At 37.8% G+C, this 17,792-nt stretch overlaps 2 protein-coding genes across 2 annotated transcripts in view; one reads left to right on the top strand and one right to left on the bottom strand.

Moving 5' to 3' along the window:
• Window positions 1–4,945, top strand: part of TRIM37 (tripartite motif containing 37) — a 139,133-nt gene extending 134,188 nt beyond the window's left edge. Inside the window, exon 25 of the mRNA XM_081218680.1 lies at window positions 3,592–4,945. Coding sequence (XP_081074806.1) covers window positions 3,592–3,628 — 37 coding nt within the window. The 3' untranslated portion in view covers window positions 3,629–4,945. The remainder of the gene's footprint in view (window positions 1–3,591) is intronic.
• PPM1E (protein phosphatase, Mg2+/Mn2+ dependent 1E) overlaps window positions 1–17,792 on the bottom strand; it is a 175,971-nt gene that overhangs the window by 6,605 nt on the left and 151,574 nt on the right. Inside the window, exons 3-6 of the mRNA XM_081218686.1 lie at window positions 11,713–11,912; window positions 5,081–5,269; window positions 2,583–2,726; window positions 2,251–2,344 (exon numbers count right to left, since the gene is read on the bottom strand). Of these exons, the coding sequence (XP_081074812.1) occupies window positions 2,251–2,344; window positions 2,583–2,726; window positions 5,081–5,269; window positions 11,713–11,912 (627 nt within the window). The remainder of the gene's footprint in view (window positions 1–2,250; window positions 2,345–2,582; window positions 2,727–5,080; window positions 5,270–11,712; window positions 11,913–17,792) is intronic.

Below are 17,792 nucleotides of genomic sequence, written 5' to 3'. Positions count from 1 at the left end.
AGAAAAGTGGCGGAGCCAAGAGAGCGTGACTTCACGTTATCCTACAACAAGGAACGCGTCTCGTCCTTGGTCTCTCTTCACACTAAATATTCCTGGGCAACGTCATCCATTCCTGTAGTTTCAACACACACACACACACACACACACACACACACACTTCACAGGTTGCTAATATTATTGCCAAAATGGGATGAATTCCCATATCTCTATCTCTAACTCAGAACTCTGCTCAGCTCCAGATCTGTATTTCCAATTGCATATAAAATATCTCTTCCAAGACATCCCACAGGCACCTAGAATACAAAATATGTCCCAAATGAACTCATTATCTGCCCTCCTCCCCACTCCCAAACTGCTGCTGCTGCTTTATTACAAATGTTTTATCGGCTTCTCAGTCACACAAGTCCGAAACCTGGAAGTTAACTTTCCTCTTCCCCCACAAACTGTCGTTTGTCTCATCAATTGATACCCTCCTCTGTATCCCTTTTTTAGCTGTCCTATCTCTGAAACAAATTGTATCAACAGCCTCCTGAATGACCTCTCATCTAGGCTTTCTACTCTAGTTCGTCTCCCATAATTATTACAAATATTTATAAATACAAACCTGACCACGTGGGCCCTCGTCTAATTCACCTGACAAAGTCCAGATACTTAGCCTGGCATTTAAGCCCCTTTGTACTCTGGTGCCAACACTTATCTCTTCCCACTCCCACCCTCTGCCCCAGCCTCCTGCACTTGTCACTGTTCCTAAAACAAGACATGCCCTTTGAGATGCCCGTGTGTTCGTATTCGCCATACCTGGGATGTCCTTCTCTGCATACTATCCTCCATGTCCACTTCAGAAGTCACTTCCTCTCTGAAGTCAGCCTGGTTTTCTCTTAGATTGTCACTTATTCAAGGACATTCTTTCCCTGCTTTTCCCCCTTGTGTCATATTTTTAGAAGCAAGAAATGATAAGTATCCTCTAGTATAAAGTTGGTTCTATAACAAGCATTAAAGTTACTTCTCAATGCTCGGACAAAGATCAAGAGAAGAGGTCTTTGTTTGGAGTTGTCAAAAATAATTCTATTTGAGGGTGTGTTTTAGAAATCAGAAATTTCTCCCTTTTGGCCTTATTCCAGAGTTCCCAATAACTCCCTCAGTCTAAGGTAAAGCCAGCTCTCAGTTTTTCAAGAGGTACTGCAGAATCTTTGAGCTTCCTCCTCCTCTCTCAGCCTCTGCTGCTCCCATTTGGGCCACTTCACAGCTTGCCAGCACCTTCCCAAAGAGTAGGAGGGAAATCACATCCGTGGTGAAACTGAAATCAGTTCTTTGAGATTTTGTTAATGTTCCTGGAATATTTTGGTAATGATAAGCAAAATTTGGGGATTAGACCTCAATTCCATTTATCCATGTTATCCCTATGTCAAACTACTTCATTTATTTAGGAGGCAGTGACGGAGAACTGCAGTATATATGCATATATGCATACCACCCATATAGACACACGCACATTGATTTGTTCTTTTTAAAAAAACATAAAGTGAAGCTGAGCCATGAAGCCTAAAGCAATAGACCCAGGTGCAAAAGTGAAACAGACAGAAACAGTACTATAGCCCAATTCTTTGAACTACACCTTTGTATTTTGTCCAAACAGATTAGCTGTTTACTCTCTCAATTTTAGACAAAGAGTTTTATCGACTTCCCCTTCTTTTAAAGAATTAAGTTCCAGGGGAGCAGATTCGCTGAAACCCCAGGGTTATCTGACAAATTACTATATTCCACATATAGTAAAATTAGTTTTCTAATTTTAATATAGTAAAAATTGTTTTCATCTGAAAAGCACATTATTTGTGTTATTTTAGAATTCATTGAAGAAATTAAAGATATAAGCAAGGTAAAATATGGGGGGGAAGCTTCTATTTTATGGAAAGTACTGATTTAAGCTAAGTATGACCCAAAATGGAATGAAAAATGAGGATCACTGTGGTTTTAAGCAGATTTGTATGCTAAAGATTAAAGGCTTCCATTAAAAAAAAAAAAACTAGTAAGAGAACATTTCTTAATATAGTTCTTTTAAGAATGGAATTTATATAAATGAGTAGGTTAAATAATTAACTAAAAGAAGCATTATCCAAATGTTATATTAAACAGTAATAAGCACTCTGAAAATCCGTTATTTTCTCAGGTTCCCTGTTGTATCAGATTAATATAAGACAGTGTCCTGGAAAAGGAAGTTTGGAGAAACAAAAATTAATCGGTTTTTCCTACCAATAGCTCTGGAGACCGACAGACTTCCATTCACCCTCCAGGCACCAAACCAGACTACACAACCTCCAAGGGCCTCAATTCGCTGCTTTTCATCCTGTACAGTAATGTAATAGAAAGAAGCAAATAATTGGATTCAGGATTTATTCATCTACCTTAACAGTAAACAACAGATATAATACTCATCAGCTTCCTGGAAAGGGTTCTCTTTAGTTTTCCTTTGGAAGGTGGGCATGGTTACTGAGATAATGGTGATAATTATAATAATAAGTGAAAATCAGTGACTAGAAAACTGCCTTTGTGGCGTGTGCCCTAACAGAACAGACCATACTTACCTCTCTGTCCGGCTTGTGTGGCTTCATTAGTTCAACAGCTTGGCCCTTTCTCACAAGCATAACCTGGGAATCACCTACCCAGGCCACATGTAGCATGTTGCCTCTGATAAAAGTCACCACTCCTGTGGTCCCGCATCTTAAGCTCTGAAAGTAATTTAAATAAGAGTCAGTAAAAATAAGCAGACATCAAATTCTCATTGAGAAGCAATCTATAGGTAATACAAACTTTTCAGTTGGAAGCTAGACTACTAATAACTCGATTTCACAAATAGCAATTCCCATTTCTCAATGCATTCTTATGTGCTTGTATGTATTTATATGTGCACACACACATACAGATCCATTTTATCTGTGATATGCAAGGCAGAGACAATTATCAATTCCATTTTATACACAGGTACTATGGCAGGTTATGTGACTTGCCCAAGATCAGGTAACTGATTAGAACAGAACTGAAATTTTTTCCTCCTAGTCCAGTGCTAAGCCACTATATCAATCCTTAGAGTAAAGATTTCCATACTCTGGTCTCTGTTTTGTTCAGGGGGAGAGTCCTGGCTTCACAAAATAACATACAAAGCATCTGGTGTGTACACAACAAATGCTTCCATACTCTGGATATTAAAACAGCAGCCAAGAGATTACATACATTCCCTGGAGTGCTAAATTGCTTGTACCTTTAAAAAACAAAAATAAAATCTACAATAATTTTAGGGACCTTTGCTTTTGGAACATTGCATAAAAAAACAAACAGCCTGGAATTTCATCACCATAGCTCAGTACCACTGTACTTAATGTACTTGATACTACTATCCTAAGATGACATCTCCATTTGACATGAGTCACTACCAAACGAGCATGACTTTGTTACTAAGGACTTGGCCTAAATTAGAACCAATGCGTCAAGATGGTAGAAGGCCCCTTGTATCCAATGAGAAAACAACTCATTTTCCCTATATAGGGAAAGTTTGTTATAAATCCTCACCCACCAATAAAATGTCTTCCCACAGAGAATATTCAAAACCTCAGCCCCCTGGAACACACGATAAAGACACTTCAGTACATATGCCCCTGAGAGAACAGGAGGCGGGGCTGCTGCACAACAGGAATAGCTACTTTCTTCCCAGCAGTTAGCAGCACATGGAAGCACAAGAGGGGGAAAGTAACTGCTGAGACAAACCTAAATTATTCACGAGAACTGCTGGCAAGACTAAGAGACACCAGGATCATTGGCAAAGCAAATGAGGGGAACACGGTCAGCAAAAAAGCCATGATTTTGAGGACACAGAGGAAAAGGGACAGGACGGAGGATGAAGAAGACCAGGTGATTCTCTCAGCTTCACGCTGATGATTTACGGGTCACCTCTCAGGGGCCAGGTCTTGTCCTCGGTCAGCCGGCGGCTCCGAGGCAGGCGGAGCCAAGCCCTGCCGGCCCTCCGGAGACTGGCAAAGTCTGAGGTCAACAACTGTATTTTGTTCTCTAGCCCCACCTCTATTTGCAGACCATAGTGGTTACTATTGTTGGATTTGCATATTAATCTAAACCTGGGGTGCAGGTGGGGAGACGGAGAATACTGCCCTTGCTTAACACTAAGTAGTTCTGAATTACTGCTTCATTAATTCCAAACCCCACTGTTGCTGTGTAGCATAACTATGAGATCAAAGAAAAGGATTCAGTGATTACCCTGTTCTCTCCAAGTCCATTTCAAAAAGAGTTAATGTGTAAGTCATAGGGCAGGAGTCTTATTCTCTGTGTGTATACAATTCTGCAATTACTTTTTAAAATTAAGTTATTTTCTTTCTGTTAGTCCCTAGTTGGAAATGAATATAAAGTCCTGTAGTTAATTGTGTACCAATGCCCAGAATGATAACAGATTAAAATGTTTACTTTTAGATCTTAATTTAGAGCCCCTGTCATTCATTCAGAGTAAAACTTTAGGTCTGATTAACCTTAAGAAATTAGGACATGAACTCTGACCTTTCTTCCTGTTAAGAGAAAATCAGTTCAAGGATCATCTAAGGATTCACCCTCTCCAAGCAAAACTTTCTTCAAGAGATACACAGCAAAACACTGCCAACCCACTTAGAACCAACTGTATCGAGAAATCCCAGCTTCTGTTTCTCTCTTATAGACCACTGTTTTAATCACCATATCCAGATTTTGTCAGCAAAAGTCTGCTTAGAGAGATGGTCCCGGTGTGAACCTGACAGGCAATGGTGAATAAGATAAAAGTCACCTGCCAAATCCAGCAATGGACTGGCTTTCTAGAAAATTATAGCTTGGGAGTTTCTATACAGTACATCATAGCACCCCACTAAATCTATTCCTAAAGAGAGAGTTAGAACTACAACAATCCAATACTGTGTGTCAAGAATATAGTTTGGAAGAGAGCTTTAAATAATGTCTTCCACAAGAGAAAATCCAAAATAGCCTTTTAACCACAGAACAAGTAGACCTCAGCTAATGCATCATGGCTGGAAGTTATGTGGAAACGGCATACCTCCCTGGCTGCTTTCTGTACAAACCGCTCGTCAGTGACCCGGAAGGCCCGGCACAGGGCCTCAGCAGGATCATGGGGGAACATCTCCTGGCGTACTAAGTTAACATGCAGGTGAATGGAGGCGTAAATGGCAGCGTCCACTCCCCCGTGGCCATCAAACACTGCAAAGTAAGCTTGTTCTTCCTGGTCCTGTCAATAGGAACACAGAAACAGTTAAGGGAGTTAGGTGTAGCATGACTCAAATGAGCCAATCCCCCACACTGTTGCCCATCCTCCTCCACTGCTTTGTCACCCAGATAATGAGGCTAAATGTTTCCCTGTTCTGACGTGCCTGATCAAATGCTAAAATACCTGCAACATTAGGGCATCTGTGTTTACACACCAGAACACTGGAACACATCATGCCCAATTAGCTCAGGCTGAATGAAGCGCCCTCTCACTGTGAAAGCTGTTGTCTTGTACCATGGAAACCACCTACATACATTGGCTTCAAAGTTGCTGTTATAAGTTGTGGGGAAGGGGAGAAAGAGAAGATATGAGGAGGAATTAAAGCAAAGGCTGTTCTGGATTGAGGATTTTTGTCAAAATGAAAGTACTTTAATAAAATTAGATGGGGAGGGTGGGAGGGAGGGAGATGCATGAGGGAAGGGATGTGGGAACAGATGTATATGTATGACTGATTCACTTTGTTATAAAGCAGAAACTAATAAAATAAATAAATAAATAAATAAAATAAAATTAGAAACTGAGAACAATAGGAAATAACTGGCCTTCCAAGCACGAGGCCAATTATGTTAGATTGTTTAAAATACACAGAGAAAATGAAAGCATACACATACTTCTAAACTATAATATCGCCCTCATAAATCATTCATGGTCACATTGTATTCTCACCATAAATAACACAGTCTCTAAATTGGTTACCCAAACTTGAACCACATCAGAGGTCTATATGTCTTTACCTAATCCCCTAATTCAAGATGTAGCTTCACATTTCCTAGTTCACCCTCTGCTTGAAGCCCTATGGCAACTGCCAGAAGAGAGTCTTCCAAACCTGTGATTTGTCTTAACAACGGAAGCCTAATCACAAGAGTACATTTAACTCATTAAGTACTTAGTTTTTTCTTTCTCTTCAACTCAAGTATTTAAATCTCAGCTCTAGCTCACTTAGGAGATCTGTAACTCACTGAACTCTCACTGAGTTCTGGCCTCCTTTTAGGCAACACTATGTAATGATTTTCATTTGGAAGCTTTGACTTCTTCCTTGGGCTCTTGGAGAGTTCAGTTGAGTCCAGGCCCTGTCATTCAAAGTGAATAAAATATACAAAGTAAAGCATATAATTTTCTTGTGCTTGTTTTTTCATCTATTAGGTAGGGATGAGTTGGTATCTTATGGGGATTTGGAAGGACTACTAAGGTATACTAAAACAACAGGTATATTTGTGCTTTGAAAAAGTTCTTTTTAAACGAACTACTACATTTACAAAAGTACCAAATATAAATGTCCATAGAGTAATGATACAACCTAACATTATGAAATCTATATCTAATACAGATTATTACAACTAGTTAATTTAGCAATATAATCAAACCATCTATAATGCCACTGAAGATGACACTGATAAACAGAACTCTTGAGAACAAAAGTCTTGACATGTAGAATTTCTACCTTGTACTAAAGAAGTACTCATTTTTCGACAAGGGGATAATATCCAAACTATATTAAAATATATATAATATGTTAAAACATATTAAATATATAAAATGTAAATATATTTATATATATATAAATAGTTCATACAAGTCAATATCAAAAAAAAAAAACCCCAAATAACCCAATCAAAAAAAATGGGCAGAAGACCTGAATAGACATTTTTCCAAAGAAGATACACAGATGACTAACAGGCATATGAAAAGACGCTCAACATCACTAATTATCAGAGAAATGCAAATCAAAAGAACAATGAGATATCACCTCACACCTATCTTAATGGCCATCATCAGGAAGAACACAAATAACAAATGTTGGAGAGAATGTAGAGAAAAGGGAATCTCCTACACTGTTGATGGGAATGTAAATTGATGCAGCCACTGTGGAAAACAATATGGATGTTCCTCAAAAAACTAAAAATAGAACTACCATATGATCCAGCAATTCCATTCCTGGGTATATATCCATAAAAAACAAAAACACTAATTCAAAAAGATACATGCACCTCAATGTTCATAGCAGCACTATTTACAATTGCCAAGATAAGGAAACAACCCAAGTGTCCATCAATAGATGAGTGGATAAAGAAGATGTGAAATATATATATATTATTCAGCCATAAAAAAGAAATTCTGCCATTTGTAGCAACACAGATAGACCTAGAGAATATTATGCTTAGTGAAATAAGTCAAACAGGGAAAGACAAATACTATATGATACCACTTATATGTAGAATCTAAAAAATAAACCAAACAAACGTATATACTAAAACAGAAGCAGACTCACAGATATAGAAAACAAACTAGTGGTTACCAGTGGGGAGAGGGAAGAGGGGAGGGGTGAGATAGGGATATAGGATTAGGAGATATAAATTACCATGTATAAAATAAACAACAAGGGTATATTATACAGTACAGGGAATTATAGCCATTCTTCTTCTAATAACTTCTAATGGAATATAATCTGTAAAAATACTGAATCACTATGCTGTACACTTGAAACTAATATTGTAAATCAACTATACTTCAATTTTTAAAAAAGGGATAAAGAGATGTGGTGTGTATGTATACACATACACACACACACACACACACATACACACAAAATAGAATAGTACTCAGCCATAAAAAAGAATGTAATTTTGCTATTTGCAACAACATGGATAGACTTAGAGGGCATTAGGTTTAGTGAAACAAGTCAGAGAAAGACAAATACTGTATGTTATCACTTGTATGTGCAATCTAAAAAATAAAATAAATGAATATAACAAAATGGAAATAGGCTCACAGATACAGAGAATAAACTAGTGGTTACTAACAGGGAGAGGGAAGGGGGGGCAATGTAAGGGGTAGGGGATTAAGAGACACAAATGACTATAAAGTAAATAAGCTACAAGGATATAAGGTATAGCACAGGGAATATAGCCAATATTTTATAATAACTTTAAATGGACTATAATCTAAAAATTTTGAATCACTATACTGCACACCTGAAACTAATTATAAATCAAAATACCTCGATAAAAAATTCTTATTTAAAATAAATAGCAGTCGGGCTTCCCTGGTGGCGCAGTGGTTGAGAGTCCGCCTGCCGATGCAGGGGACACGGGTTCGGGCCCCGGTCCGGGAAGATCCCACATGCCGCGGAGCAGCTGGGCCCGTGGGCCATGGCCGCTGAGCCTGCGCGTCTGGAGCCTGTGCTCCGCAACGGGAGAGGCCACAACGGTGAGAGGCCCGTGTACTGCATAAATAAATAAATAGCAGTACATTTTTAAATATCTACTCATTTTTAAACAGCTCAATTGGCAGGATAAGGGTAAAATTGAAAAACTGCATGTCCAAGCAGTTTTTTTCGGTTTTGGGGTTTTTTTGAATTTTTGAATTTTATTTATTTTTTTATACAGCAGGTTCTTATTAGTTGTCCATTTTATACAGATTAGTGTATATATGTCAATCCCAATCTCCCAATTCATCCAAGCAGTTTTTAAATGATGAGTGGGCTGATATGGTATCATCACAAAGAGGAAGGGGGCAATAATAGCTTTATGTGGGCATGAGAATATAACTTTAAACAATGTGAGATTGGTGAGAAGATTCTTAAACAATATAACAGCAGAAGAAACAAAGGAGCCAAGTGGATCTCTTTAAAAAAAAATACTGATGTCTTCCCTGTTATAAAGATAGTGTATGTCTATGGAAGCAACTTAAATGTCCATCGACAGACGAATGAATAAAGAAGATGTGGTATGTGTGTGAGTGTGTCTGTGTGTTGGTGTGTGTGTGTATGTGTGTGTGTATAAGGGAATATTACTCAGCCATAAAAAAAGAATGAAATAATGCCATTTGCAGCAACACAGATGGGCCTAGAGATTATCATACTAAGTGAAGTAAGTCAGACAGAGAAAGACAAATACCATATATCACTTATATGTAGAATCTAAAATATGACACAAATGAACTTACTTATGAAACAGAAACAGACTCACAGACATAGAAAACAAACTTATGGTTACTAAAGGGGAAAGTGGATGGGGAGAAATAAACTAGGAGTTTGGGACTAGCAGATACAAACTATAATACATAAAACTGATAAACAACAAGGTCCTACAGGGACAGAGAACTATATTCAATACCCTATAATAAGGCATAATGGAAAAGAATGTGAAAAACAATATATATATATATATATATATATATATATATATATAAAATAACTGAATCACCTTGCTGTACACCAGAAACTAACACAACACTGTAAGTCAACTATACTTCAGTTTTTAAAAAAAGATAATGTATGTTTATTTGGACTAATAAGAAGTGTACAAAAGGAAATAAATATCTCTAATCCCACCATCCACAGATAACCAGTCCTTTTTCTATAAATTTTTAATAAAATTAGAATCATAATGTACATAAAATTTTATATCCTGCTTTTTGTTATTTGCCATATCGTTAGCATTTCCCCCAAGTCATTAAATATTTAAACGGATAAGTACTATACATCTTATGAGCATATCATAGTAATCATTTCCTATATATGACTTAGATCATTTCCAGTTTTTTATTATTGACTATGTTGTGTAAAACATTTATGTCAAACAAAACATGTAAGAATTTTCTGCATTTCTTTTACCTTATAAAAGTAAAAGTGAAATTACCGGGTTTCCCTGGTGGCGCAGTGGTTAAGAATCCACCTGCCAATGCAGGGGACACGGGTTTGCGCCCTGGGCCGGGAAGATCCCACTTGCCAGAGAGCAAGTCAGCCCATGCGCCATGACTACTGAGCCTGCACTCTAGAGCCCGCGAGCCACAACTACTGAAGCCTGTGAGCCTAGAGCCTGTGCTCCACAACAAGAGAAGCCACCGCGGTGAGAAGCCCGCACACCACAGTGAAGAGTAGCCCCCGCTCGCCGCAACTAGAGAAAGCCTGCGTGCAGCAATGAAGACCCAATGCAGCCAAAATTAAATACATAAAATAATTTTTTAAAAAAAGTGAAATTATCAAATCAAAGGGTGTGAGGGGCTTCCCTGGTGGTGCAGTGGTTAAGAATCCGCCTGCCAATGCAGGGGACACGGGTTCGAGCCCTGGTCCTGGAAGATCCCACATGCCGTGGAGCAGCTAAGCCCGTGCGCCTAGAGCCTGTGCTCCGCAACAAGAGAAGCCACTGCAATGAGAAGCCCGCAAAGCCGGCAAACCAAAACGAACAGTAGCCCCCACTCGCCACAACTAGAGAAAGCACATGCGCAGCAACGAAGACCCAATGCAGCCAAAAATAAATAAATAAAAAAATTTTAAAAGGGTGTGAAAATTTATAAGGTTCTAAATATGTGTTACCAAATTGCCCTCAAGGTCTGTTTCACTACAGCAAAGTGCTCCTTTCTGAGTTAGGCCTTTGGGTTGATTTTTGAGGCAAAATGAAAACCAACCAGGTCAACAAACAGCCATGATGCCCTCAAACCTGAGTATAATCTTCAAGTGGGTGCAGTGATTTAAGGGCTGTTTATCACAGTGCAGCCTTTAGGGGTTACATTTGCATGGGTGTGGTATCAGCTGATCTTTCCTGTAACATAAGCACCAATTACCAGCCCACCATCGCTGCTTATCAGACCTTGACAGTCAGCTAAAATTTAAATTTAGCTGCTAAATGAAGGAAACAGTGTGCTTTGTATAAATCACTACATTGTAATTTTTAAGTTATGGACTTGAGTGAGGAAAAGCGGCAAGTGACAGGCATAGGAAACAAACCTACATCTGTTTGCATTAACATAATAGAAAAAAAAGAGGAAGATAACAAGAAAATGGTTATTAAGTTGACAAGCCTCATATGATCCAATCTGTCAGTCACAGAGATTCAAGAAATGTAATTCCAGCTACTTTCCTATCTCAGAAACCAAGATTTAAAAAGTAAAATCACATGAAATCAGAAAACTGTCTTAGTCTTAAATTTATTCTTTTATGTTTGTGTTTTGTGTTGCTTCAGAAACATAGTAATGTGGGAACTTAATAGACAACGTTTGATTATACTATAGAAATAGGTTCCTTTTAAAAACAGCTTTATTGAGATATAACAGCTTTCTTTTTTGTTTATATGTTTACAGAATGTCTCTGGAAGGTTACACAAGGTCTGGTAACTTTGCTTGCCTCCGTGGAGGGGATATGAAGTGTCTGAGAGACAAGGATAAGAGAGGGATTTTTATTTTCCAATTCTAAACCATGTGAATGCATTACCTATTCAAAATAACGTAAAATAGCTCCTTTCCTTTCATCTAATGGAAGCAAATTTGTGCCACTTTGCCCTGAGTCCTATTCAAACCTATCAGAGATATTACTACAATATATTAGAAGTTCTCTTGGTAGAAAACAGGCCTGTGATGGTGTTTTGCTTTCCAAATCTCACTGACACTTCAGAAGTGCCCTTTACCTCTAGGTTGAAGAGCATATTAAAGTCAGGAATGCAGACGTGTTTGTCCTCCATTTTCCTGCGCATGTTTTTGATGGCATGGATTGATGTCTCATAATAAAGCTGGGGTCTCCTGCGGAGAGGGAAGTCTTTCACCCAGCTGCAGCAAATCTCGTGTAGTTTACTGAAGACAGAACGGGCCAATTTCACTGTCTCAATCTCTGTGAAAGAAACAGAAACCCCCAATGAAGAGCCTTGCAAAACTGCTTTTCACTTGCCTGCTTGGTAAAGACAAAGTAGGTCACCTTAGGGCTTCCCCGGTGGCGCAGTGGTTGAGAGTCCGCCTGCCGACGTAGGGGACGCGGGTTCGTGCCCCGGTCCGGGAAGATCGCACATGCCGCGGAGCGGCTGGGCCCGTGAGCCACAGTCGTTGGGCCTGCGCGTCCGGAGCCTGTGCTCCGCAACGGGAGAGGCCACAGCAGTGAGAGGCCCACGTACCACAAAAAAAAAAAAAAAAAAAAAAAAAGAAGTAAGTCACCTTAGTCAAGCTCCTCCTTAATAGAAGAAATTCCTGCTTCTCAAGAGAAGTGAAATGTTGCTTCTGAAGAGAGAAAATGACAACCTATCTAGTAGAGAATCATCAGCCAGCAGCTGCCACTAAGATATCCTTGTGTCATGAGGAGAAAACCTCTGAGCGGGGCTGGATCTATTCCGAGGCTGGACTTCTTCCAGCCGGTGAAGTGCTCTGGCGACACCATCTAGTTCAGAGCACTTTTGTTTGGCTGCCAAGGTTATCATCTGGAAACCCAAGCCCCCTGTGCTTAGAAGAATGACTGAAATATGAACAGTGGTCATCCAACTAATTGGAACATGAAAGCCTTCTGAAAACAGATCATTTATTTATGAACAACAGGAATAAGCAGAGTTTACTTTGATCACCATTTGTCTTAGTCTCTCTCTTTCTTCCTGACCTTTCCCTTTACCTCACTCCAGTTCCCTTACTTTTCTTTCCTGTAACTGATTATAATTCAGAACTAAATTATATATTTTTGTTACTTGATGTATTTTTAAATTAAAGTGGTAGGCAATAGCTTAAATAGTTTAACCAAGAGGTTAACAAACGAGTCTAAAACTTTGATATTTCTCTAAGGAAAACATGCTTACGTTCTGTCTATGTGTATAACCCCAGATAGAAGAAAGGAGATCGCAGTCAGAGGACTCTTCACCCTAGACTATTAAGTCTACTACTTGACCCATTAAGCGGAGCAGACTAGCTCACTTCTGAGGCTCCCCTGCATCCCTCGGTGGATGGACAGATGTGTAAGCCTTTCAAGCAACACTGAATAGTACTGAAGAGATTGTATCTCACATCATCTCCACTCAAGCTGTCCTCTACTCAAATTGCAGCTGTTGAAATAACCAAGGGAAGATTAGGTTATCTCAGGCCGGTATTTTAGAGGGTCCCCCTACATCCCAAGTAAAAAAGTTTAGAATTCTCCAAAAAAGAATTTTTTTTTTACTTTACTAAATCAGATATAGCTTGACAGCCTGAGAAAATGTGTGCCAGATTGGCACACATGTTGCACATACCTCTTCTGGTCTAGAGCACAAATCTCAAAAGAAGAGAGATTATGTGTTCTAGAATGGCCTGGGAACTTAGATTCCCATTTTTTTATTCTTTACCCTGCTGTTGCCTTAATCTGTAACTTTACCTGTTTTCTTATTCAGAATTCTTCTTTCAGTGACTATATTCAGAAATCTGGTCTCAAGGTTTTTGTTGCTTTTTCTCATTAACATAGTACAGGATGGCAAACCATGTTTGTGACTTCGTCCCCTTTGACATTTTTATATAACTGAAAGTCAAGGGTACATTTGAAAGAGAAAAGAAGTTCAAAGAGCAAGTACAACCTGAGGAGGTGTGTATAAGAGGGAAAAACTGAGGCCAGTAGACAACCCAACATTTTGATTGTTTTTAGCAACTCCAATCTTTTTGTTTGTTTGTTTAAAGCACCAGTTACCAGAGACTGTCTCTTTCAGCCAGCAATTACCTATTTGTATCTCCCCAACCCATCTGGTCTCTGCAACAGCATATCCCCCCAAATCCAGACCCTACATTTGGGTGTGCATTTGACTCAATCACAACAGAAGACTGCAAAACAATAAGTGAATTCAGAAACTTCGAGGGAGCATGGGGTGGGGTGAAACAAATAACTTATACTAACTACCAGGATAGTTCCCAGATTCCCAAATAATATAAAACATTATATCATACTTTGGTTTGATTATTACTGTTTATATTACTCTTAGTATATATACCTCTACTGTCCAATCGGGTAGCTTACTAGCTACATGTGGCTATTTAACTTTAAATTAACTAAAATTACATAAAATTTAAAATTCAGTTTTTTAGTCACATTAGCTATATTTCAAGTACTCAGTAACTATATATGGCCACTGGCTACCACATTGGACAATGCAGGTAGAGAACATTTCCATCATTGTGCTGTCTACTGGACAGCCCTGGTATAGACAGATTAAATTGGTCAAGGGAAGCAATACCAGCTTTCTCTAATATTTAGTAAACCACTAGATCTGTCTTTGTTCACACCATCTATTATAGCTCTTACCACATTTTTAAACAATGGATAACATTTATTGACTATTTGCTACATTCTATGTCTCTGGAACATTTCACAAACAGGCAATACCATTCTCAATGAGTACTGCCTGTGAGTCTATGTGAGTCTATCTGTGAGTGAGCCTATCTGACTCACACCCATGCTGCACTTTTCCCAAATTAGATTGCAGATAGAGACTGTGTCTTAATTGTCCTGGATTAGTCATAGTACAGTACCTAGCAGATAGCAGGAGCTCATAAGATGTTGATTAAATAAATGAATAAGCAAACCTATATAAATAACCACTAAAATATTAAAATATTTGTATGCTTCTTGGTTGTTAATTCTTCTTCACTGATCTCTCCAACTGTTTCTACAATGATGCCATTCTTTAAAAATTACTATAACTTTATAACGTGCTTTAATATAAGGAGGACTAATTTTCCTATTATTCTTAACTTTAAAAGATGTCACTTGGGTAGTTTGACATGTTTATTCTTCCAGGTGAACTAATTATTTTGTCAAAGTTTGAGGGGGAACTATGTTGCCATTGTGTTTGGGATCATATTGCATTTACAGAGTTATTTGGGAAAAAACTGACTTCTTTTTCATATTAAGTCTTATTCAGGAACAAGTTATATTGTTTCATAAATTTAAATCCTTTTTATGTTGCTCAATAGAGTTTTAACATAGGTCCTTCTTATTTCTTACTGAATTTATTCCTAGTTATTTTATTTATTTGCTGCTCTGAGTCAGAACTTTGTTTTAATGTGCTATTTGCCACCTAGCAAACATTCCTCCTTCTGCCAGGAACATTTCCTTCTCCACTTTCAGTCCATGTGCATCTAGGGGTAAAACATTATTCAGGTCTAGCCAATTAGGGACCACATTCCTCTGGCCATAGTTATTCGTTCGGGAAAGGGAAATAACCCAAGCTGGGCTGATTACAATGAATCCTGTGATTTACGTAAGAGCAACTGAGTAAAGTTACTCTTATTTTCCTGCTTGTTTTGAACCTGGGCAGATGAAGACCTGGTGCTCCTAGCAGCCATTTTACCATCCCACAGAGCCTGAAAATAAAATCAAGATGAAAAAGAGTACAGCTGAGAGTTGGAGAAATGCCAGGTCTTTATGACATCATATGAAGCCTTGAATCTAGCTGTGTAGCCCTTACCTGAAATAATCTGTTTTGCTGAAGCCAGCAGTCACTTGCAACTAAAAAATTCTTTAGTATATACTTTAAGCATACCTGCTAGATTTTTGGTTTGAGCCAAATTTGGTCCTACAATGTCCAAGATGTATCCATCTAGTTCTACTCTATTAAGTGTATTTTAAAAATTAGGAATGAATATTGAAGTTTATCAAATGCTTCTTTGGGCATCCTTAGAGATTATTCTGTTTTTTTCTTTTGACCTATTAATATACAAATTATGTAATATATGTCCCAATATTTTTGTTTTTTTCCACTGCTGTTTCCCCAGTACAGTGCTAAGCTATAGTGAGCCCTCAATAAAATACTCATTAAAGGAATTGTTGTACTCAATATACAAATATTTCACTTAATATTTTTTACATTGATTACTAAGACTTATCTCTCATTCCTTATTTTAGTTTTGTCTTAGGCAAGTTTTGGTATCAGTGTTATGCTGTGCAAATTTTCCTTCTTTCCCTATGCAACTGGATAATTCATTTTAAAAAGCAATGGAATTATCTGTCTTTGTTTGAAAATGTTCACCTGTAGAATCACCTACTCCTTTTGTCCTTTTTGACAATCTTCTCCATTTCTTTCTTCTTAGGTAAAGTTTTGTTAACTTGTATATTTCTAGAAAATACCCAGGTTTTCAAATTTATTTTCACAAAGTTTTCGTAATTTCTTTTAATATCCTCTGTATTAGTGATCATTTTCACCTTCTTGTTTTTAATTTTTACATTGGGATATTTTAAATTGATTTTAGGTTGTCTGGACAGGAGTTATGTCTGCCAACAGAAATGCAAGGTTGTTTAACAAACATTCTGTTAGGGATGACATAAACATGAAAAGAACTTTAAGGTAAGGATTTTTCTTCTTTAAGTCTGTTTTTGGAAACACCTAAGAGAAAAGTCAAAGGGCGTTTCAGTGGGGACTTCAGTGCCTTTAAGACAATGACAGCAGGCCTTATTGAGTCTGCTCATTCCCCACTCTGATGTATGGCCAAACACAATATGCCCTGTAGAGATTCTCCTCAGTGCAGTTCACACTGAGGGATTTGGGTTAAACAGATGAAGGACGTGCAAATAGTTTGGAACTATAATAGATCATTCTGAATCACAGCAGTGGCATGGAGACATTACTGGGTAGTCTCTTGGAAAAATATGAAATCTGAATGACCAATGATATCCACCAAAAGAAAAATCCTTAATTTCACTTTTGCTATCTTATGGGGGTTCAGAAAATTCTTCCGAAGTAGGCACGTAGGGCAACACTTCCATCTTGCTACGTTAAGTATTCTCCTGCAGGAAGTGGTATAAGAACATCAGTATATAAATAATTGCTGCTTGAAATGGAAAAATAAAATTAAATTAAAAAGGGTGCGAAAAAGAGAAAATTGTCCAAAGTAGCAGTCCACCCCCTCACAGCTGTAAATTACTCATCAGTCGTTAATGTCACTGTACTGAGCTGGAGCTGAGTCAGCCATCACCCTGGCTGCAGTGAAGCAGAATTTAATCTCCCTCATCTTTTCATTATAGGGCTTTTACTTCATGCATCAGTACAAGAGGAAAGACCAATGCTTTGTAGCAGGAATTCCATCCAACTTGACTCTGGAACAGTTTGGTTCCAAGTGAATCAATTAGTCTCAGTAAAAACAAGCAGAGGAATTCCTTCTTTGCCAATTTTCTATCAAAAATTATCTAGAGAGATAAAGGAAGAATAGGAATGTTTATTTTTATATATGCCTCACATTCTCTGGAATCTAGCTGTCCTGATTCATTAATATATGCTTTGTTCCTTCTGCACCATGTTTAAAGGCAAATGCTTAAAATAGAACAAACAGAGTGAAATATTAAAATTCCCAACAATTCTGAGTAGCCATTCCCTAATTTTTATAAAAATTGGTATTTTTTTAGTCTGTCAAATATGTCATTAATAAACATGCCTTCGTTAATAAATAAAGCCTCATAATTTACCTGGAAAAAAGATGTACAATGATCCAGGCAATTAAATCACATTACATAATTGTCATAAAGAGCTTATTTACTTATTGGTAGATATAAAATTTAATATGATTAATAAGAAGTTCTGTTACAACTGATTTCTTGAATTTGTATATATGATTTTTTTACTTGACTTCTTAAAGACAAGCTGAAATTTGAAAACAGGTTTTGCTCAAACTCTCCTTGCCCTCACTTACTCATCTTTTCTGTTGTGGCTTCACATTTCTCATTTACTCTCTCCATTTATCTAGATATTATTTATGATAACATACTGTTATGATCATCTCTCAC

Source organism: Mesoplodon bidens, assembly GCF_964165515.1.
Source record: "Mesoplodon bidens genome assembly, chromosome: 19".
Taxonomy (NCBI): domain Eukaryota; kingdom Metazoa; phylum Chordata; class Mammalia; order Artiodactyla; family Ziphiidae; genus Mesoplodon; species Mesoplodon bidens.
This window is presented reverse-complemented; position numbering and strand designations above follow the sequence as displayed.